General features: G+C 38.6%; 1 protein-coding gene across 18 annotated transcripts in view; it reads right to left on the bottom strand.

Annotated features, from left to right (window-relative positions):
* Positions 1-23,744, bottom strand: part of COBLL1 (cordon-bleu WH2 repeat protein like 1) — a 193,958-nt gene that overhangs the window by 53,070 nt on the left and 117,144 nt on the right. For 10 of the 18 annotated variants that reach the window (XM_051848576.2, XM_070070742.1, XM_070070743.1 and 7 more), the window contains 4 exons: positions 23,352-23,540; positions 7,202-7,403; positions 4,044-4,272; positions 3,224-3,262 (listed from right to left, as the gene is read on the bottom strand). In XM_051848576.2, coding sequence (XP_051704536.2) covers positions 3,224-3,262; positions 4,044-4,272; positions 7,202-7,403; positions 23,352-23,540 — 659 coding nt within the window. The remainder of the gene's footprint in view (positions 1-3,223; positions 3,263-4,043; positions 4,273-7,201; positions 7,404-23,351; positions 23,541-23,744) is intronic. The other 8 variants (XM_070070751.1, XM_070070746.1, XM_070070748.1 and 5 more) reach the window with 1 other exon arrangement.

Genomic DNA, 23,744 nt, shown 5'->3' with positions numbered 1-23,744 from the left:
GTTAATACCAATAAGTATATCAATGGAAAATGTCAAAACAACATATTGAGGGAAAACTATTTCATAAATATTGAAATCTGATGATTCAAATATTAAATAAGCAGTACATTTCAGCACAGCGAGTTTGACAATGCTAACAACTAATACTGATGAACACATAGAACTTTGAAAATATTTTTGCTTTTTACATGCTTAACTTATTTCATAAGAACAAGCTAACCAGATAGTTTGAATAACATGCATGACGACACAGCCATTAAACACTAGAACTGAGACTCGTATTCACTTTAAGTTGAATTGTAATAGCTGTGATTTTTAAAACGCCACTGTTTCAAGATAGAAACTCGTACTAATTGAATAGATACATATAATTAAATTTATGTTGTAGATTGCAAATTAATATGGTTGGCCATATATAAACATAAGCAGAATATTGCACATGGCTATTTCTGGTAAAGCAATTTCCAGGGACCTCGTCACCCTCTGATGTAGGAAGGGAGATAGCTAACACGAAGGAGTTGAGGTTTGTCAGCACCTGCCATGCATCCCGTGCGCCACCCAAACCCCATTTTCATCACACACCTGATGTCATGACAATTCACATTTATTGAATAGACTTCCTGGGAAAGCAGAAGATGGCTCAAGTCCTTGGGCCCTTTCACCTACATAGGATACCTGGATGAAGCTCCTGGCTTCAGCCTGGTCCATCCCAGGCCACAGTGGCCACTTGGAGAGTGAATCAAAGGATAGAAGATCTCTCTCTAACTCTAACTTTCAAATAAAATAAAGATGGGGGGGCAGTACTCAAGCCCTACCCCAAACTCTGTTCTCTCTGAATAGTTAATTAAGTCATAGCCCAAACACCACCCTCTATGCCCCCAAACAGGAGAGGACAGTTCCTGTTTATTGCTGGCCTCTTTCTTAAGGTTGCCCACACTTTCTCCTGTGTGTGTACTTGCCCATCACCTGTAAATAAATCTTGCCTTTTTGCTGATCTCTATCTATGTCTCTCTCTTGAATTCTACCCTACACAGAGGCAAGAAGTGAGATCAAGCCTAGCCAGGAGCTATCACCCCACAACACCCACTTTAGTTCACTTCTGAGTCTTTATTTACAGCTCCATGTAGGAAACATTGCAATTCAGGGTTAAATACTAAGACAGGCCGGCGCCGCGGCTCAATAGGCTAATCCTCCGCCTTGCGGCGCAGGCACACCGGGTTCTAGTCCGGTCGGGGCGCCAGATTCTGTCCCGGTTGCCCCTCTTCCAGGCCAGCTCTCTGCTATTGCCCGGGAGTACAGTGGACCTGGCTCCTGCCTTCGGATCAGCGTGGTGCTCTGGCCGCAGTGCGCCAGCCGTGGCGGCCATTGGAGGGTGAACCAACGGCAAAGGAAGACCTTTCTCTCTGTCTCTCTCTCTCTCTCTCACTGTCCACTCTGCCTGTCAAAAAATAAAAATAAATAAATAAATACTAAGACAGCATTTGGAATGACCTTGTGGATTCTGACACTGTGAAAGACTCTTCCTCAATTTTATTATTCCGTTCTCTTATAGTTCATAATATAACAACCTCAATAAGTCACATACTTTGCATGATTGGAAGCAATATCAGAAATCAGTGCATTCAACATCTTCCAAATGAAAGGATTGTAGAACATGCTTAGGATTAGAAACGCATAAGGTGGCAAAGTCAGGACCAAAAACAAGTACAAGTAACAGAAGACTGTTTTTGGAAAGAACCAGAGACTACTTTTTCTCATTTCTTTATATTACAATTATTATTAATTATAGAAGTGAAAGGTGAAATCTAGTCAGATTATAGAAGTGAAAGGTGAAATCTAGTCAGATAAAGTTATTTCCACCAACAGCTTGCCAAATTAGCTTGACAGTTAATGCAGTGTAAGAACTAAAATGCCTCTCTTTTGATTTGTAGCCAGGATCCACATTAAGATCATAAAAATTTTCAACTCCTTTCATTTGGCTAGTCTTTATGACAACCACTACTAATAAAGAATCATACTACTATTTATGCAGGCTTAATTCTTGGAATGGAGAGTATCAGTGCACTTCAAAAAATTGGTAAAGACAGGATCCCAATAATGCATAATTATACAGTTTATTAAATGTTTTTAAAGTAGGACAATAATTATTATAGTAATCAAATGTCAACTTATCCTTTTTAAATAGAGAACAAAGATTTCTAGACTTGATTATTATTGGATATTTTTGAAGCTTTTCTGTAGGAAAGCAATACATGCCCATTATAAAATTTTATAATAGGAGCCGGTGCTGTGGTGCAGTAGGTTAATCCTCCGCCTGTGGCGCCGGCATCCCATATGGCAGCCGTTTCAAGTCCTGGCTGCTCCTCTTCCAATCCAGCTCTCTGCTATGGCCTGGGAAAGCAGTAGAAGATGGCCCAAGTGCTTGGGCCCCTGAGGAAGCTCCTGGTTCCTGTCTCTGGATCGGCCATTTGGGGAGTGAATCAGCGGATGGAAGGCCTTTCTCTCTGTCTCTCCTTCTCACTGTCTGTAACTCTACCTCTCAAATAAATAAATAAAATCTTTTAAAAAATTATAATAAAGAAATATGGAAAATTACCTATAGCCCTACCATTGAAAGGTAACCATTATTAAAGCGTTTATATATAAGCTCATGGAAAAACCGGAATTAAAACAAAATGCTCATTTTCCATGAACGTTTTGAGGTCCTCTTGTTATTTCCTCCCAGAATATTATATGAAACTTTTTTCCCACATTAAACACATTTTTATGATTTAAACGGTAATCTTAGTACAAGAATTTTCCACATTATCACAGAATGTTTGTAAGTTAATGGCTGCAAAGTTTTACTGTGATGAACATGAGATTATTCTACATAATTGTTCAATGAAAATACAATATCCTCCCCCACAGTACCACCAAACTACTAGAATTTCTACCCAATAAAAATTCCAACAAAGTCACTTTTTCTTGCATGAGAGTAAGAAATAAGCTTTATCACAATCTTCGTATCATATGATTTTCAAATGTTTACTGAAATAAAATTGTTTTAATTAAATTCAGAAATAAATTATTTTTAAGGAAATGAAAACCAGATATTCTCTAAACTAAATTTTTTTACAGAACATATATATTAGTAATGTTAAAACCAGGTAAAACTAGAAGCCTATCTTTATGATTTATCCAATTTCATGTTATAATTTGTTTCTACTAATTCACGTCTTACCTTGTAAAGATGACTTAGTGAAGGCAGTAACAGAAGCAGCTACAGAAGGAGGGGGTAAAAGAGGGTAAATTGACTGTAAAGACTCAGTTTGCTCAAGTATAAAACATTACTGAGCTATATATAGTCTACGCTTTACAAAATGTACAACATCTGAATAATGTTTGAAGTGATATATGCACAGAGTACATAAGTTAATTGTCTCCTTCACTAAATTTTTATTTCTTCTAGCAAAACAGATTAATGTTGAATAAATACACTTGGATTTGCTTATGAGATATACAAACCAACATTATCCAATATCACCAAAATTTGTTACATTATTTCTGTAGATTAACACTGCAAGCTCTTTTGAAATTTTGGGAATTAGTTTGATTGGTTTCATAAGCCAGTTTACTTTGGGTGCTGACCTTAGAAAGAAATATGTCAAGAAACTTTCAAAGTTGAATAATTAAGACTCAGACAAAACCACAATGAGTAGGCAATAACTGACCCTTGAACAGAACAATGAATTCACATGTAAATTTTTATTTTCTATTTAAATCTCAAAATCACAAAGAAGTTAAATGTGCCCAAAAAATTCATGGGTAGACAGAAAAACATAAAATGCAGAAGAAAGCTAAAAAGACAAGTATTCCTTATAATTTAAATAACTGAATGTAACCTGATTTGTACTTATTTGTTTTCTTATACCCAATGATATGTATTTACTTCTCTCAATAGGATTCTTTACCTCACCATGATGAACTTGAGAATACCTATGTATAAGAACAAGGCACCCACATATACATCCTATTAAATGAATAAAATGGATTTCACTTACCTCTGCTGACATCCATGGCGTATAATTCTCTTAGTCCCAGGTCATTGAGAGATTTTGTTAAGTCAAGGGGCTCCTGAGATTGATAATCTTTCAACAACAGTGTGTGTGATGGATCAAACTCACATTTGCTACATATTATAGGGGCAAGTTCTTCAAGTGATGTATGTGGATTAACTCTCACTATTGTCTTCTGTGTTTTCTTAAAATTGATCACTACTCTCACAGTTTTCTAGGGAAAAAAAAAAGAGCCATACTTACACCATAATTTACTAATTCAAACAAATTTTCTACAACAACTTCTCAATGAGATAATGTTCAATTACATATTCATAAAATAAATAGTACTTTCCTACTTTGTGGTGAAATTCATCTTGATTAATGTTATTTCATAAATCCAGAGCAAATTCTTAGAAACAAATATTAGTTTATTGATTAAATAATCCAGATTAAATTCACAACATTGGGATAGTAAAATATTAAGTAGGTCTAAATCCAAAAGGAACAACAACAAAAAAACACCTCATACTTAGTATTACTGATGATTTTACTTTGTTCTTCGAAATATTTACTTTAAAATTACTAAGTAGATATAATACAGAATTATATATGTTTTATCTTGAATGTTTTGTCAGTTACTGCAATAAAGAAAGGGAAATTTTGGTTAAACTATTGTGTTTCTCTCAATTGAAGACATGGTGAGATCATCCATGTAAATAGATATGAATGGTGACTGTGTGTGGCACATAGTAAATGATGAATAAATGAATATCAGCTATTGTCATTAGCCTTTATTGATGTTGTTCTCATGACTTTTGGGATAATTTAAACATATCAATAAAGAATATTAAAATATTCTTCATTTAAGTATATACTAACTCAAAATTATTGCTGATTGTAATTATCTCATCATTTTGATGTGACTGATTAAATCCTGAATATAAATGAAACTCAGCGCCATGTAGCCATGCTAAATGAAATCTACAGTTTATAGATCCTCAAAGACATTTTCTTGTAGAAAGAGAATAATCTATAAACTGTAGATTTCCATAGCAAAATAAAAGTATTTCCATGTAGATAAACAGCAGGAATATCTAAGATATACCTATACAGAAAGCAGCCCAAAAGGCTAATATTTAATATTCAATATATTACAAAAAGTCATTGCATTTTAATATTTTAAAACCATGTTAATGTTTTCTTTTTTAACTTTTATTTAATAAATATAAATTTCCAAAGTACAACTTTTTGATTATAGTGGCTTTTTCCCCTCATAACCACCCTCCCACCCACAACGCTCCCATCTCTCATCCTTCTCCCATCCCATTCTTCATCAAGATCCATTTTCAATTATCTTTATATACAGAAGATCAACTTAATATATACTAAGTATATATACTAAGATTGCAACAGTTTGCACCCACACAGAAACACAGTATAAAGTACTGATTGAGTACTAGTTATACCATTAATTCACATAGTAACACATTAAGGACAGAGATCCTTGATGGGGAGTAAGTGCATAGTGACTCCTGTTGTTGACTTAACAATTGACACTCTTGTTTATGGCATCAGTAATCACCCTAGGCTCTTGTCATGAGTTGCCAAGGCTATGGAAGCCTCTTGAGTTCGCCAACTCCGATCTTATTTCGACAAGGTCATAGTCAAAGTGGAAATTCTCTCCTCCCTTCAGAGAAAGGTACTTCCTTCTTTGATGGCCTGTTCTTTCTGCCAGGATCTCATTCACAGAGATCTTTCATTTAGGCTTTTTTTTTTTTTTTTTTTTTGCCAGAGTGTCTTGGCTTTCCATGCCTGAAATACTCTCATGGGCTCTTTAGCCAGATCCAAATGCCTTAAGGGCTCATTCTGAAGCCAGAGCCTGTCAATATTTTCTAAAAAAGTCTCAATACAATGATGAAAAATGTTAGAATGTGCATTGAGGCTGGCGCCGCGGCTCAATAGGCTAATCCTCTGTCTGAGGCGCCAGCACCCCAGATTCTAGTCTCGGTTGGGGTGCCAGATTCTGTCCCGGTTGCTCCTCTTCCAGTCCAGCTCTCTGCTGTGGCCTGGGAGTGCAGTGGAGGATGGCCCAGGTCCTTGGGCCCTGTACCCGCATGGAAGACCAGGAGGAAGCACCTGGATCCTGGCTTTGGCGCAGCACGTCAGCCACAACGCGCTGGTGTAGTGGCCACTTGGTGGGTGAACCAATGGAAAATAAGAAGACATTTCTCTCTGTCTCTCTCTTGCTCACTGTCTAACTCTGCCTGTCCAAAAAAAAAAAAAAAAAAAAGAATGTGCATTGAAATCACATCAATTACACATACATTTCATATACAAATTTTTATGTGTTTTAATAAGTGAAAAATGGTTGGTATTCATCATGTAAGCATATTCCTTGAAATCTAAGTACTTCTACAATTTGGCTTAAAATTCATACTTTAAAAAACTGAATCAATGTGTACCACGAATTAATAATAATGTTGACATTAAATTGCAAGTACTGCTTATCAAGTATAGAGAAGCCAGAAACTATAAAGAACCACTTTTGTAGATTTTCATTAAAGATTCTAAAACTTTCCTGTAAATATAAAAAAAAAATTGATGAGTAGCTTAAAATAGAGATCATTCACAATTGTTAGATTCTGGTAGCCATGATGATCATTTTAAAGCATCTCAAGTCTGGAGTACTGAGGCCAACGCTGTGGCACAAGGGTTAAAGTCTAGGGTCTGCAGCACCAGCATCCCATATGAGTCCAGGCTGCCCCATTTCTAATCCATCTCCCTGCTAATGTCCCTGGTAAAGCAGCGGCGGATAGCCCAAATCCTTGGGCCCCTACACCCACATGGGAGACCCAGAAGAAACTCCTAGCGCTTGGCTTTGGATCAGCTCAGCTCCAGTCATTGAAGCCATTTGGGGAAGAAACAGTGGATGGAAGACCTTTCTCTTTCTCTCTGTAACTCAGTCTTTCAAATAAATAAAATAAATCTTTAGCCAACTGAATTCTCAACAAAGCATCCTAAGAAAACGTATTAGCTTTTTTCACACAAATTTTCCCATGAAGTCAATTTTTATTTCATTTATAATTAACTACAGATAACTGATAACTGAAAAATCAACCTAATATTTCAGCCATAAGAAACCAAAACGTATCATTTCTTACCTCCGGTATTATAGGTGTAGGTTTTTTCTTATCCAACACTTTTGGCTTTAAAATCACCTTTTCCACCTCCAACATTCCTATTGGTGTGTTTGGCTTAAATTTAATGGGATTCTTTTCAGCTGACAGCAGATCAATTGTGTAACTTGATGGATTTAAGTGATACTGTGCACAGAGGAATATCAACAAGTCCATCATAGGTTTACTGTAAAATATCATAAAGATTCACAAATCAATTTCATTAGATGTTAAAGTTAGTGCTTTGAGGATTCTTCTTAGGGTGCTCACTTAGTTCATCAGGTATTCCTTCAAAATATTATTGGTAATCCAGGCAGTGTTTCGCTTATGCATTGTTAATACTCAAAAATTCTCATAAAAATGAAGCATTTGGAAAGGCGATGATAAATTTTGGCTTTAGAAAGCAGACAGCAAGTATCTACATGAGGAAGCTCACAACATTCTAAAAAGTGAGGAATAGGTTTCTTAAATCCTTCAAAAAATATTTAATCTTGCCTAGCACTGGAGACACAATGCAGGTATTATGACATACCTGTTCTCATAGATCTAATTCTCTCCTAGATGTACTAGGCCAGTATAAGCAAACAATAGCCTGTAGGTCAAAGAGGGCCCACAGGCTGCTTTTGTAAATAAGGGTTTACTGAAACAGCCATGTCCATTTGTTAATATATTTCAGGCAGCTTTTGTGTTACAATGGCAGACTGGAATGGATGTGACCGAGACAGTATGGCTCACACAGCCTAGTATTTTACTATCCAGCCTTTGGCAGAAAAAGTTCATAAGACAATAAAAAAGTAACCACATAAATTTACGGTCCCCAAAATTTCAAACAGTGATTGTTAAATACTAACACAGCTGTGACTTATTTCTATAGGAACTTGTATATCCAACTTGAGATTCAGGGCTATTTCCCAATTTTTGCCTCACTTTCCAACAAACTCCAAATTCTTGATATAGATTTAGGTTTTTATTCACACCATTAACAGAACAATGTAGTCTCTGAGTCTTTCTTCATTGTCCACCTGAGAAAAAGTACAACACTAAAAATCCTTTCATATCATATACTTTCCTCAAACATAAGCAATCCTGTTAGTTCATACTTAACAATAAGGCATTAAACTAGTGTTATTTTCATGGAAGGAGGTGTAGGTTTTCCTTAGGATAATGAGCTGGTCAGACCCCTCCCCCATGCCACCACCAGCAGGAAACCCAAGTATCAGTGAAAAATGACTCCAATTTCTTGAGAAGGGATATGAGTCTGGCTACTGGCTTTCAGGAACTTGACAGAAAGATTAGGCTAGGTGTCTCACACATGCCATTTTAAACTGACTACATGTATTGTTCCATGGCGCTTCACCTGCATTTTCCTAAGTAAGCGCAGCTGCCAAGTCTGTAGCTTTTCTTACTCAGTTTCTCCAGAGGAGGAGTCTCTCTCTCCTTTTTTTTTTTTTTTTTTTTTTTTTTGACAGGCAGAGTTAGATAGTGAAAGAGAGAGAGAGAGAGAGAGAGAGAGAAAGGTCTTCCTTTTCCGTTGGTTCACCCCCCAAATGACCGCTATGGCCGGTGTGCTGCACCAATCTGAAGCCACGAGCCAGGTGCTTCCTCCTGGTCTCCCATGCGGGTACAAGGCCCAAGCACCTGGGTCATCCTCCACTGCCTTCCCAGGCCACAGCAGAGAGCCAGACTGGAAGAGGAGCAACCGGGGCTAGAACCTGGGGTGCCGGCGCCGCAGGCGGAGGATTAGCCTAGTGAGCCGCGGCACCGGCCCAGACGTGGAGTCTCTTGCAGGGATAGGAGGAGTTAGTTGTCTGACACTCTGTGGTCTTAAGGTCAAACACATTATATACATTTTCAGACCAGTCCTCTACTTCACTCTCGTTTTCTGTAGTTGTTACCCATTCCAATCTCAATGGGGTCAAGAGTCATCTTTCCTAGTGCTACCTCACTTCCTCACTTCCCATTTCCTTCCTCACATACAAGTAGCTTCACATTTTACATCTACCAAGAAATCAATCAATTAAGAACTCTAAGCTCTTCAATAAAAAATTTTCTCTGGAATATTTTTCATTCTTCAACATACATACCCCTGTGTATTTGTTAGAGTCTTGCACAACATTTAGGAGTCTTACATCCTTTTTCTGAGCAATAACTATGGCCACACATAACTTTGTTGACAACTGTCCAAATTTTCATGTTGCATGGTAACTGTTAAATTTCATCCAGAGGAAGACTAGCACAAAGGCCTAATGGAAGTATATTCTGAGAGCAATATATAGTCTATGGGAACACTCTGATAGTATATGTTCCAATTTCAGACTTGGAAATGATATTTTATTTGATAGTAAATAAAGTTAAGAAGGATTAGGTAATGTCTAGGTAAAAACAATATAATTACAAATGCAGTTAAGTTGCAAGAGGTGAGGACGTTCATTGCCAATAAAATGGATGGATAGCTGTTGGCTATTGTCTATGAATATGTGGTGATATGTACAGATTATACTTTCTCTATATGTCAATTAATTGTTATAACACAAAATTTCAAAAATCTCCTACTTGTTCAATGTAAAGTTCTTCAGAATCTCTGCCAAAAATACACAGTAAGTTAATAAAGCAAAATATTAATTTTGGTTTTTGTTTTATCCCCATTTTATGTCACATTTTAACCCCTGAAAGTACAAATATGTATATATACATATTTGTAGAAAGAAAAGTTCCATGATTAAACAGTTTGAGTGATTTACACTTTATATCACCTTTGGATATGCCTTAGTTGTATTTCTATGTGTGACAGATTAATTTTCTAATTTAATAAAAGGTAGATAACAGGTGAGAATATTAAAATGGCCTGTGTCCTCAATTTTCTTATAATCTTTACACATTATGACAGGCTTCACGGCAGAAAGGTTACAAGCTAACCAGGACCATATCATGATATTTGAACTCAACGCTGTCTAAATATTTTCTAAGGAAAATGCCTTTTTGAAAGACAACTGAAAACCATGGAACTTTGATTTTAATCTCTCAATCTATAATTTCAGGTTCAGCTAAGGTCCTTTTACTTTTTACTTGTTGAACTCTTTATTTAGTAGAGCACTGTCTGAATATAATGTAAATTAAAAATCTGTTATCACAAAAACTGAGAGGGAATATCATTATATTCTTAGAATTGGATCTATGAACTACATTGACTCCGTTCCCTTTTTATTAAGATCACATGAACATGAAAAACAAAAAAACAAAAAAATCCCAGAAATCAAATTCACCATGAAAATATTTCTATTCCCAGACAGATGAATGCAACAGACCATAAAGTTCTACAACTGAAACATATGGGAACTAAAAACTGCATATGATAGTAATTCAGATTTCTGGGGGAAAAAGACTGCATTTTCAACAAATAGTATTGGGGAAATTGACTAGCCAGCTGAAGAAAAAAATAACAGTTGCATATTTACCTGTTTCCTTACACCAAAATAAGCCCCAGGTATAGCAAATAAATAAACACAAGTATATAAACCTGGTTAGGAGCTCCTGGAGAGGCAAGAGATGATGGCCCAAATAACAGCCCCTACCACTCATGTGAGGAATTTAGATGGAGTTGAAGGCTCTTGGCTTTGGCCTGGTCCAGGCCAGGTTTTTGCAGCCATTTGAGGCGTGAACCAATGGCTGGAAGTGCTTGCTTGTTCACTCTCTTTCCCTCTCTCTACCTTTCAAATAAATGAATCTTTTTAAGAATGCTAATGAGAGGGAAGAAAAACAAAACAAAACAATTATCTTACATAGTTTATATCCTAGAGCAATGAGTCCAACAGAATTATTTTGCAATGACATAAATGTTTTAAACTCATATCTGTGCTGTCCAGTCTCTGTGGCTATTAAGTTAGAGGACTAACAAAATGAATTTTTTACTTTCGATGAACATTAAATCCAATTTCAGAAAGCCATGGAGTGAATGGCTGCTGTGCTGCCCTGAACAGTTCTAGCACCCTGGGCCTCCAAGTGTGATCCACGGAGCAGCAGCAGCATCAGAAACTGTTGGAGAATTTGTTAGAAACAAATTCTAAAGCCCCAGGCCACAAACTCTGGGGGTGACACACAGCATTCCAGCCCATGTTGGAGTTTGCAAAACACTGTTTTGGAGAGGACAGAAGAAACAAACAAGTAAAATATATAGAATACCAGAGAGTGAAAAATGTTATGATAAAAATTAAGGAAATAGGTTAAGCAAAGAGGTCAATGTTCTAACTGAAAAATGTTCTAACTGAAAAATGACGTTAGGATAGAGAACCGAGAAGAATGGAGTATCTAGGAAAACTGCAGTTGTCAACTTGGCCAGGACTGCAGACTCAAGGCAAAAGAATGCTGTACGTGTTTCAGAAACAGTCTGCTAGGCTGGAAACAGCAGGTATGAAATGAGAGTGATAATCCTGCAGCGCTTAAAGGTCTGTTTGGTGAAGACGAGCTTTTACTGAGATATCAAGCCACTGAAGAGTTCTGAGAACTGATGTGGATGTGCCTTTTTCTCTCTTTTTTTTTTTTTTTTTTTTTTTTTTTGACAGGCAGAGCTTAGGGGGAGAGAGAGGGGGAGAGAGGGAGAGAGGGAGAGAGGGAGAGAGGGAGAGAGAGAAAGGTCTTCCTTCTGTTGGTTCACCCCGGAAAGTGGCTGCTATGGCCTGCGCACTGTGCTGATCCAAAGCCAGGAGCCAGGTGCTTCCTCCTGGTCTCCCATGCGGGTGCAGGGCCCAAGGACTTGGGCCATCCTCCACTGCCTTCCCAGGCCACAGCAGAGAGCTGGACTGGAAGAGGAGCAACCGGGACAGAATCCAGTGCCCCAACTGGGACTAGAACTAGGGGTGCCGGCGCCGCAGGCAGAGGATTAGCCTAGTGAGCGGCAGCGCCAGCCATGCTTTACATTTTCAAAGGACTCTATTCTGACTGTTGTATTCAGAACAGCTGTGGGGAGCAGTTACAAGGCTTCTGCAAAGATCTAAGTGGGAGATAGTTGCATCTTAGACTAGTCAGAGTGCAGACAGAATGTGTAGGGAGCTCACAGGATTGAGGCCATTGCAGGAAGAAGACACAAGAGACAGAAGGAGGAGCCAGTGACTGGTAAGAGGCCAGGGTTGCAGGGACACTACACAGCAGCAGGGGTGTTTTTCGGAAAGGACCCTGAGGCCTCAAAACCAATTTAAGAGATCTGCTTTAAGATATACTTACTAATCTTTCTTGGTGATGTGGAAACCATCACTAAGCCACTGGTAGCTTTGGGAGGGTTTAAGTCAAGAAGATACTTGTAAAGGAATTTCCAAACTGTAGACTAAAAGAACCCAGATAAGATAAAATGGTCAGAGCAGCAGGGGTACCCTGTGAATAGTAAACACTTGGGCATTTATGATAAAATCACAAAAGGGATCAAACTTTTCGCAGGAAGTAGAATGGGAGTTCAGGCCAATCTTCCCCAGACTTTAAGGAGCAGAGACATCAGGATGTTATCTGGGTTCACATCTTAGGGATTTTATTCCTAGGACTTAATGCAATGTCAGGAATATCAAGAGGTCAGTGCTGTGGAATGAGGAATTTAGAGGAACCTGTAATTGTTTTGCATAATTTTGCTTGAAAATCCAAAAATTACATATAACACTTGACCCATGAGAAAGTATAGAAGATTAAAGGAGACCTACCTGCTTCAAATAAAACTATACTGTGGGCCGGCGCCGCGCCTCACTAGGCTAATCCTCCGCCTTGCGGCGCCGGCACACCAGGTTCTAGTCCCGGTTGGGGCGCCGGATTCTGTCCCGGTTGCCCCTCTTCCAGGCCAGCTCTCTGCTGTGGCCAGGGAGTGCAGTGGAGTCCTTGGGCCCTGCACCCCATGGGAGACCAGGAGAAGCACCTGGCTCCTGCCATCAGATCAGCGCGGTGCGCCTGCTGCAGTGCGCCAGCCGCGGCGGCCATTGGAGGGTGAACCAACGGCAAAAGGAAGACCTCTCTCACTGTCCACTCTGTCAAAAAAAAAAAACAAAAAAACTATACTGTGGAAGTTCTGTTGCTTTTTCTAAAATCAGGAAACTTGACTATCTGTGTCAAAGGCCCTGCCATCTTCACACATAGATGGTACATGGACATTAAGTAGGGCTATCTTCCAAAAACCACCTCATATGAGTTGAAAGCCTAAAGTGTTTAAATGAAGCAGCAACATTTGACCAATCTGACCATCAGGGAGCCATAACATTATAAAAGTCAGATACCAACTTTTTTTAAGATTTATTTATTTATTTATTTGAAAGGCAGAGTTACACAGAGGCAGAGGCAGAGGCAGAGGCAGAGAGAGAGTCTTCCATCCACTGGTTCACTCCCCAAATGGCCACAGCGACTAGAGCTGGGCCGATTCAAAGCCAGGAGCCAGGAGCTTCTTCCAGGTCTCCCACATGGGTGCAGGGACCCAAGGATTTGCTTTTTTCTCCATAGCAGAGAGCTGGATCACAAGTGGAGCAGCTGGGACTCGAACCAGTGCACATATGGGATGTCGGCACTGCAGGCGGCGGCTTTACCCACTATGCCACAGTGCAGGCACCAGACTGCACTTCTAATCAGGGTCTGCAATGAATGGTACTGCCGCTGGTAGGAACTAGTCACAGAGTGTACCCACAGGAAGTGAAACTTGAAAAAACGGCTTAGAATTATCCACCTGGATGCCAAACTACTGCGAGGGACATGCATTTTGGTTTGGCAATAAATATTCTGAGCTGATGTACCTGACAGCAGTTGGCTAAGAGTTTCTTCCACGGGATCACCTGGGTAAAGATGCCTTTCTGTTTCCTAAAGCAGAACACACATGTGCAGTCCTTCCGAAACCTGAGTAAATTGTGAGACCTGGAAAAGGACTGGGTGAACTCAATCAACATTTCTTCATTCAAAGAATTTCGGTCTCTTCCTTCTCTATCTTACCATAACACTTGAAATTTTGGTTTATTACATTGCATAATGGAGTATGCTTTGCATTAATACTACAGATTTTTGTCTTACGATTTCCTGAAAGCAGTTCTGTTTTGCTTCCCCCCACACACAGCTGTCGCCTTCAGGGCAGTTTTTATTTTCTTCTTTATCTCATTTATGCTCTATTTTTAAGTTATACAACTTTCATGTATTCACATACACAGATTTAAGAACATAGTGATACTTCCTGCTCATGCTCTGACCATTCTTCCTCCCTCTCCATTCCCACTTGTAATTTTTACAAAGATCTACTTTCAGTTTGCTTAATGATCATAAACTAACCATACACTAAATAAAAGAGTATGAAGAAAAAAAAACAATACTGTTCAACAGAAGAGACAAAGGCTGTTATAATCGAAATTCAAAATGTCCATTTCACTCCAATACACTGCATTTAGGTGAGCTCTATTTGTTTTACTCTTTCAAAAATTCTTTATAGCTGACATCGTGGCATAGCAGGTAAAGCCATCGCTTGCAATACACGCATCCCACATAGGTGCTGGTTGCAGTCAGGATTGTTCCATTTCAGATTCAGCTCCTTGATAATCACCAGGAAAAAGCTGTGGAAGATGGCCAAAGTACTTGGGCCCCTGCCACTCACGTGGGAGACCCAGACGAAGCTCCCAGTTCCTGGCTTTTGCCAGGCCCAGACCCAGCAGTTGAGGCCATCTGGGGAGTGAACCAGCAGATGGAAGATTTCTCTCCCTGTCTCTATCTCTCTGTAACTCTGATTTTCAAATACATAAGTAAGTCTTTAAAAAATTCTTCCTTGAATTAAGAATTTCCTATAGGATCTCTTATTTCCTTTTAGAAATAAATAGCAATGCTTTGTATTAGTTTTATACCTATTATTTCATTGAAATGTATAACCATCACAGAAATTAGTCCTATTTTAGTAATGAAAACAATTAGTTATATAAAGTTTTATTAAAGTTTTATATATATAAAGATGTTATATGAACATATTACACAGGGGACTTACAGAATTCGGGGAGCACTCCAGATTAGAATCTCCTGACCCCAAATCCAGCATTCCTTCAGCTGCATTTCAGCATCATGCTAACAAGCATCGTCCATCAGCATGGGGCAGATAATTTGGAACAGGCTACCTGCTGTAGCTTTAGTTCACAGATTGATGTATTTATTAAATCATCCCTAAGTGGGGGGATGTGATGCAGTGATTGAACCCCTGCTTGGGATGCCTGCAACCCCTATCAGAGTGCTGGTTCAAGTCCTCGTTACTCCACTCCCAATCTAGCTTCCTGATAATATGCCTGAGAAGGCAGAAGATGGCCCAAGTACTTGGGTCTCTGCCACCTATGTGGGAGACCTGGATGGAGTCCCTGGCTTCTTGCCTTGGCCTGGCTGTTGTGGCCATCAGGGAAGTGAACCAGCAGATGGAAGTCCTCCCCATCTCTCCCTATTCTCCCCCTCCCTCCCTCCCTTCATCCCCCTCTTCCTCTTCCTTTCAAAATAAATAAATCTTTAAAAAATAAATGTCTTCCCTAAGTCCTCAGGGGATCCTCTCTGCACTCTTGACACACAGTATAGCTAATCTCACTTTCCTTTTGCTACTTGCCAGATTCAAGATTTCCATTTTGTGTTTTAAAGAACTAACCAGGTAGCAAAAATGCAGGTCATGGTTCTATAGAAAGAGCTTTCAGATCACTAAGGTGTGCAAAACTGCTTCAGCGATTTCTAAACCCTACAGGTGTTCAAGTCACTTGCCAATAAAGTGGTTATGAAATTTATCATCTAATCCGACACCTGAGAGTGCAAAAGGGCCCTATTAGTAAAGACTTTCAGACAAAGGTGCTCACATAGAATGTCCTAAGAAAATTAGAGTAGATGGAATTCAAGCATCTAATAGGGGAGGGAATCTAAAAATCAAAGTTCTTCCTTATTATAATTCTTTTAAACTAACAGTATCTAACAAGGTGTTTTAAACATTTTCAATAAATCTTCAAAACGGGGGATCAAATTGTTAAGGTAAATTGTTTCTATTCCTTATATATGCACTTCAACAATCCAATTTGGCTTCCAGTAATAATCTGGAAAGTTTCAGAGCATGCCCTATTGTTACAGATGTCTGTCCATTTTGTGCTAACCTACCTAGTTCAGTAGCGAGTTCAGGAATGAAGCAATGCTCTCTAACCATGCGTATACCTAAGAAATTAAGCACATCACGTACATAAACAAACATAATCTCAAATTGAGGATGTTTATTGAACCAGTCACCAAGAAACATTCCAAAGAAAGTAACACCCAGCATTAAGATTTGAAGAGAGTAACAGATCAGATCATTATTGGAATTACAAGAAGTTCTCATATCAAATACGAAAAACAGATATTACTAAAAGTTACAATTTTATTCTTGAAAGTCACTGCCAGTGCTGGCATTGTAGCACAGAGAGTTAAGCCACTGCCTGTGATGCTGGCATCCTATATGGGAGCAGGTTTGTGTCCTGGCTGCTCTACTTCCAATCCAGCTCCCTCCTAATGCACCTGGGAAAGAAGCAGAGGATGGCCCAAGTGATTGGGCCCCTGCATCCATGTGGGAGAACTGGAAGAGGCTCCTGGACCAACCCTGGCCATTGTGGCCATTTGGGGAATGAACCAGCAGATGAAATATCCCCCAACCTCTCTCTCTCCCTTTCTCTCTCTCCCCAACCTTTGCTTTTCAAATAAATAAAAAAATCTTTAAAAAAATTAAAAGTAATTGAACACTGCCCGGTCATTTATCTTGGATGTTGTATTCAGAGCTAATCATGAATGATTACCTTCCAGAAAACCTATGATTTAAGAACATACTTATTAAGCACACTTCCCTCTTCTAAAAATAAAAATACTACAAATACTCATACAAGTATATCTCACTGCAACTGGGGTAATCTGAAAATGGAGAGAGGACACCATTTCACAGACATGAAAGTTGGAAATCATTAACTGAAAAAAAAATCAGCTTACAGGATGTCATGCGCAATATAATGTCATGATTATTTGAGAACATTCATGTGTACATGAATAAAAGTTTAGATAATCACAATGTCAACAGCTACCATTGCCTACCTAATAATGACATTGTGTTTTAAATGTTTTGGCTTATCTATATTTTGTAATTTTCTCAAATTTCACTTAATGCACTGTAACAGTAAAAACTTACAACCACAATAGACAGAGCCATTATTGTAAGTTAAAGATGCCAGGAAAAGGTGGGGGAAAGGGCAGTACTCCCAGGAACAAGTTTCAGAGGACATCTGTGAATACCCATCACCGCTGTCCCAACCAGGAGAGCCCTCAGCAAACCAAGGAAGTCTTGCTCTCCAGCTCGGGCTGTCGGGATGAGAGGGCAGAACAACAGCCCTGATCAGAGGACTTTCCAGTCCAGTTCCACCAACTAAAACCTCAAGCAGTACTCTTATGCTTAGTATATGGAAAATGCGTATTGTAAAAAAAAATGCAAGAATTTCAAATTTCTGCACCAAAACAAACTTAACCATTTAACTCCATTTTCCCTGGACCTTTTAAATCCCTAGAGTTGAGGAGTTAAGATTCTAACTTTTGTTTCAACCAGCTACCACTGAATAAAAATCTCAAAATTTGAGCATTCTTGTACTATGTTATGGATTTTTAGCAATGTTTATTTAAAAAACAAGACTATTCAATACGTGGGTTGAACATTTGTCATCATTCAAGACCTTTCAATAAGTCGAAGTGTCATGTGAACTTTTGAAATTGTGGCATTACTGTTTTAACAAAAACTACCCACATTGATCCAGTTTTGTCATTTTTCAGCCATTTCCCCAATAGGTGGCGCTGTACTCCATGTAAAATATACCTGAGTTCTGTGGCGGCCCCATCCTGTGCTAGTACAAACCATGGAAGTTATGTCAGCTCTGTAGAAGCTGGCGCTGTGGGGCAGGAACATCAGACCACGTGCAATATATCTCTGGGTCACTTTACAGGAAAGTCCAGAGAGGTAAGGTAATGTGCTCGAGATGACACGGCAAGTTATGGAGAAAACCGCTCACTCCTAGTAGGGATTTCTAGCTTCTAGTTCTGGGTTTGCCTTCACAGCATTCTTGGGTTTGCTCAAAAGCAAATTCCCATTTAGAGTAGGGCTGTGAAGAGAAATACCCTCCTCTGTTATGAACAGCATATATTCAATCCTCCCTCTTGGAGGAGAGAAAGCATGCTATAGCCATATAATGCTCTCCCTGTAGCCTAACACAGAGGTTCAATGTCAATCTTTTAGCACATTTCCCCAACTGAATATCTTGCTTCAAAGCAGATCTTGGAGAAGAAAAAAGGAGAAGGAAAATCACACACAGTGACTAGTAATTACACACTGAGCAGACACTGCTCTGTAAGACAAGGATTTACAATGACACACAAATGTACTCACACAGTCCCTTAAATTCTATGCGGTCTCTGACAGTTTAAGCTATATACTCATTTTCAATAAAATTGAATTTTCCAAGTTCTGGTAAGCACCAGCACTTTTGATGTTTGCATGTTGGTATCAGAATGTTTTAAATGCTTGCAGATAGCAAGGCAAAAAGATATCTTACCTAGTAAAAATGGCATTTTGCTACACACAGGGTGTACACACAGCCAAACATATCCATGTCTGTATACATGCAATTGTACACACATACCCCTGTGCTACATGCTATGTATAAACAAAACACTTTAATTCTCCCTTTCCTCAAGCCAATCATCCCTGACATCAGGACACACAGAAATGTTCAAGTTTTCAGATTAGCAGTGCATCTACCTTCAATGTACACAAAGCATCACAGAAGCAAGACAGACAGGCTTTTAGTCATTAAAGAGGCAGCTGATACCAAAAACTGTTGAGCCAGCAGAAAGCTACCAACCTAATTCAGGACGAGAAGTTGTTGGCTTCCCCCTGAGCATAAAGGTTATTACCATCTCCAACTTTATTGTGCTCCCTAACCTGAATGAAGCTCTTTGAAAATCAATGTACAAACAAGCACATTATTCTGAGGATAATGCTGTGTGCTCACATTTCCACAAATGGCACATTCTGAGCATCCCTTTGCAGGAGAGAGGTGAGAAGGCAGGGGATACTCCCTAAGAAGGCATTCTGGGGGAGAAAATATTTCTAAAATGTTAAAACACTTAGGCTTTCTAAATATATATGCCTAAATATATATGTCAATCTGTTCATATTCTCTTCACAGTAAATGCATAATATGTATTGTTATCAAAAAACAATATACAAGACTTAGACAAATTCAGAAATTTACCTTTCCTAGTCCTCCAACAAATTCTTTGATTATTCTATTATAATTTTTTCTCTTCCTTTTATAGTAACAACACCATCTACAACATTTTATGTTTATTATTGAGTCTTCACATTAGGCAATATATTTCAGAAACAGAACTTTTTTTTCTATTTGAATGTTTCTTTTGGTGTTGTTAAACTTTCAGGGGGAAACAATGGGCCAGCAATAGCCACACACTCAAGATAACCCTAGCCACAGTCCCAAGACATCCTAAAATCACATCCCTAAAATAGCCCAGAATCATACTCCTAATACAGTCAGCTTCACATAATCATTTTACATCATAAACACTTAACATAAAAAAATCAGAGGAAGGCACTTGGCTTACCAGTTAAGATAAGCTTCAGAAGTCCTGATTCCTTAGCAGTGAGCCAGGGTTCAGTGCTACCTTGGCTATCAATTCCAGCTTCCTGCTAATGCATACCCTGGGAGATAGCAGGCGATGGCTGAAAGGGTTGAGCCCCTATCACCCACATAAGAGATCCAGATTGAGTTGCTGGCTTGTGATTTAGGCTTGGCCCAGCCACAGCTACTATGGGCATTTTGTGAGTGAACCAGCAGATGGGAGATCTCTGTCTCTATCTCAATCTCTCTGCTTCTTTCTCTTTGCCTCTCAAATAAAATGTTTAAAATACTAGTCTGACTATATTACAAATAAATTCTCTAAGCCAAACCCCTACTAAAAATACTAGTATCAAATTCTACTCTTAGGAAAATTCTTCAGCACTGAATAAAATTTAAAAAGCAATAAGAAGTTGAAGTATTCCCTTTCTAGGTATCTCTATATTGTTCTCTACCTTGAGAAAATATCTTTACTTTAAAGATCACTGGAAAACACTATGACCATTCCAAATACCTCTTCAAAGCACACCATTTACTTCTACATTTAGGGATTTAGGGAGACAATATTAATTTTAGTGGATTTATTACTACATTGCAAGAAACTGTAATAAAAAAAATAAGGATGCCCATACAGCTCCTACAACATTTGAGAAGGTAAGACATACATCTAAATTATAGCATAGTAAAATGGGTAATAACCATGGTACAAAGTATTAGAAGAGACAAGGCAACAGTCCATGAAGGCGATCGTGGAGCCTTTATACACAAGTGTCACTGAGCTTTAAAAGTGACCTGAAGAACAGGGCGATGGGTTCTACCAGGGAGAGGAAATACCTTTCAAGGCACAGAGGAGGGGAAAAAAGAGCATCATAGAAAAACAGGGAGTCATGAGGAGGAGCTTCAGGTAGATTAAAGAAAGCAATGATGGAAGGCCTACATAATTTCAGAGAAGATTAAAGTGCCTCAATCTCCAGGCTTGGTTGTTTGGAATTGCTTATTGGTACTGAGTTGCTGTCTCGAATCTTACATCAAAGGTAGTGCCATAAACAAAGGTGCTTGAGTCAGGCTCATCTTGGGGTATAGGGCTAATGGAGAGAGCCAGGGGTTAAGAAAAGCAGCTCCCAGTAGGAAATGGAGGAAGCCAATATGTGCCAGGCCATGATAGTATTTCATTTAATCCCACCAGTATATTATGTCTTATTTAATCCTAACAATTCAGCTATAATTCATTTTCATAGATAAGAAAACTGCAGTAATTCAACAATAGTTGGCAGCTCAGAACTGAAAAGTTGATTGATGGGAAATTAGTGAGGTTTAGGGCCATGGGAGGCAAGTACGCTGGAAGCTCAAGGAGGTAAAAAAAAACCTAGGTTCCAAATGCATTGGAAACGACCGGTACAGAATCCATCAGTTAGATATGAAGAAAATGCTGCCACCTAAAGAGCAGTAATAAATAGACTTAATAAGGAGCATGAAGAACACATACAACTAAGGACGAGAAAGTGGAAAAACTAGTCATTGAAAGGGTTGTGCTCACAGAAGGGATCCTAAAACAGCTTTTAAAGTGACAAGGTCCCACCTGTCACTGGTAGACAGAAGTTGGTAGCAATGGACGTAGGTTTCCAAAGTTAATGAAACGGAAGAAAAGTTAGGTTAGCTGTGGAAACATCTCAACTATTTATGATGGGTGACAGAAAAGAGAATAAAACCATGATTCTGATGCTGAAGTCATTGTGATTTAAAGCAAAATCTAAAAAGGCCAGAGAGTGATTGACAGCAAGCAGAAAAGATAGCAATTTAAAGAGATGAACAGCACATATAAGAAGAAATGACAAAGTACTAGTGATAAAACTAGTGTTACTCCCAGGCATCAGCAAAGAACCAGTAAAAATCTCTCTCTTTGTGTCTCACTTTGATTTCAGGGAAAACAAGAGAAATTGCTTTCATCCAGAACAATATCATTTCAAGAAATGAGACGACATACATTGTCTCCAAATTTGAGGATGTCTTCCTCACCCAGAATAGGCAAAATGCTAATGCAGGTAGGAGCCCAACCTGGACAGCCCAGGTTTCTCAGTCTCATCAATGGGGTTCAGTGTGTGATCTCTAAAACCACATTCAATACAAATGGCAAAACGTAACCTAATCAAATTTAATCAGATTTAACATACATTATGTAACATTCTCCAAAGCTGAATAATTTTATCTTTACCTATGTTCAATAATTTGTGAAGTTACTAAGGCTTTTGAAAATAAATTTTGAAATTAAGGTTATCAGGGCCAGAGTTGTGGTGTAGTGGGTTGAACATCTGCTTGCAGCACCATATGGGGCTGGTTTGAATCCTAGACATTCCACTTCTGATCAAGCTCCCTGCTGATGGCCTAGGGGGGCGGTGGAGGATGGCCCAAGTGCTTGCCCACATGGCAGACCTGAAGGAAGCTTCTGGCTCTTAGCTTTCGATAAACCCATCTCCAGCTCTTGCAGCCATTTGGGGAGTGGACCAGCAGATGGAAGACCTCTCTCTGTCTCTCTGTCTATAAGTCTGCCTCTCAAATAAACAAATCTTTTAAAAAAAGAAATTAAGGTTATCTTAAATGAGTTTTCTAGACAAAACCAGATTGTAAGAAAGCAACACCCAAAATACTGCTTTTATTTTCCATGTATACACTTGAATACACACACACACACACACACACACACACACTCCCTCTCTATATTCAGGTCAAAACAGCTTAACAACTTACTATTTCTCAACAGTACTTTTGTATCACAAATGGGCAGCTGAAGGTGGACGGTAGAACAACGTCAAGTGCACAGCTCTTGTAACTTTCCACTTCAGAATGAAATGGAAAGTTACACTTGGCTTTGTGCCATTTTTCCAACATTTATACAGGTACTTAAAACTCTGTCTCCCATATGGCATCTTTACTTTTTGCTGGGTTATAGTTTGATTTTATAATTCTATTTAGCTCATCCACAATTTTAGTAAATTAGTTAAATTATTGAATGACGTTTTTAGATGCTATTAATTTTACAGAGTTATATGTTTTGATAAATAAGAGTACATAACATTTTAGTATTGGTAACTTCTACAAAAACCAAAATCAAAGAAACAGCTGAAAGTGGAAAGACAATTTGGATGGCAGGGAAAATGCCACTGGCTTTGTAAGGTTATAAAAAAAATCAGTATAATGCTGAGCATTCCTCCCTAGGAAAGGCTTATTTTAAAAACTTTTGGAATAACTAACAGGACATGACATAGTTTCAAATTTTGAGTCACTTAATTGGGTTGGTGGCATTCACAACATCAATATTGAAACACTGGTAGAAAAGTTTTCATCTGTTTTAGCAGTTTTTAAAAAGTAGACACTGAACTGAATGATGACTGAAGTATTTTCTCAAAGAAAAAATATCAAGAAGTATCTCACAGATTTTTAATGGTGGAAGAACAAAGGGAGGTCCCAGCATTTCAGTCACTCCAGCATACCTGCCATGAACAGTAGTAGATTTGATAATATCCCCAGGAAGAACCACCGAGAGTTCAATGTCTTTATCTATCATGTTTTCCTTCTGTTCCATGATGAAAGAAGCAGCCTCTGCAGAATCATCCACTGAAGAGACATCAACACATCTGGTCTCAGCTGGGGGAAGCGGTGCCTTTGCTTTTGGTTTTCTCCTAAAACAGAAATAAAATGCAGAAAATAAATACGTATGTTAAAGTAATTTTCTAATATAATCTAATTTCTTTTTAAAAAAGATTTTATTTATTATTTATTTGAGAGGTAGAGTTACAGACAGTGAGAGGGAGAGACAGAGAGAAAGGTCTTCCGTCTGCTGGTTCACTCCCCAGATGGCTGCAATGGCCGGAGCTATGCTGATT

Source organism: Oryctolagus cuniculus, chromosome 3 (assembly GCF_964237555.1).
Source record: "Oryctolagus cuniculus chromosome 3, mOryCun1.1, whole genome shotgun sequence".
In the NCBI taxonomy this organism is placed as follows: Eukaryota; Metazoa; Chordata; class Mammalia; order Lagomorpha; family Leporidae; genus Oryctolagus; species Oryctolagus cuniculus.
Note: the sequence above shows the minus strand (reverse complement) of the source record. Positions and strands in the feature narration are given on the sequence as shown.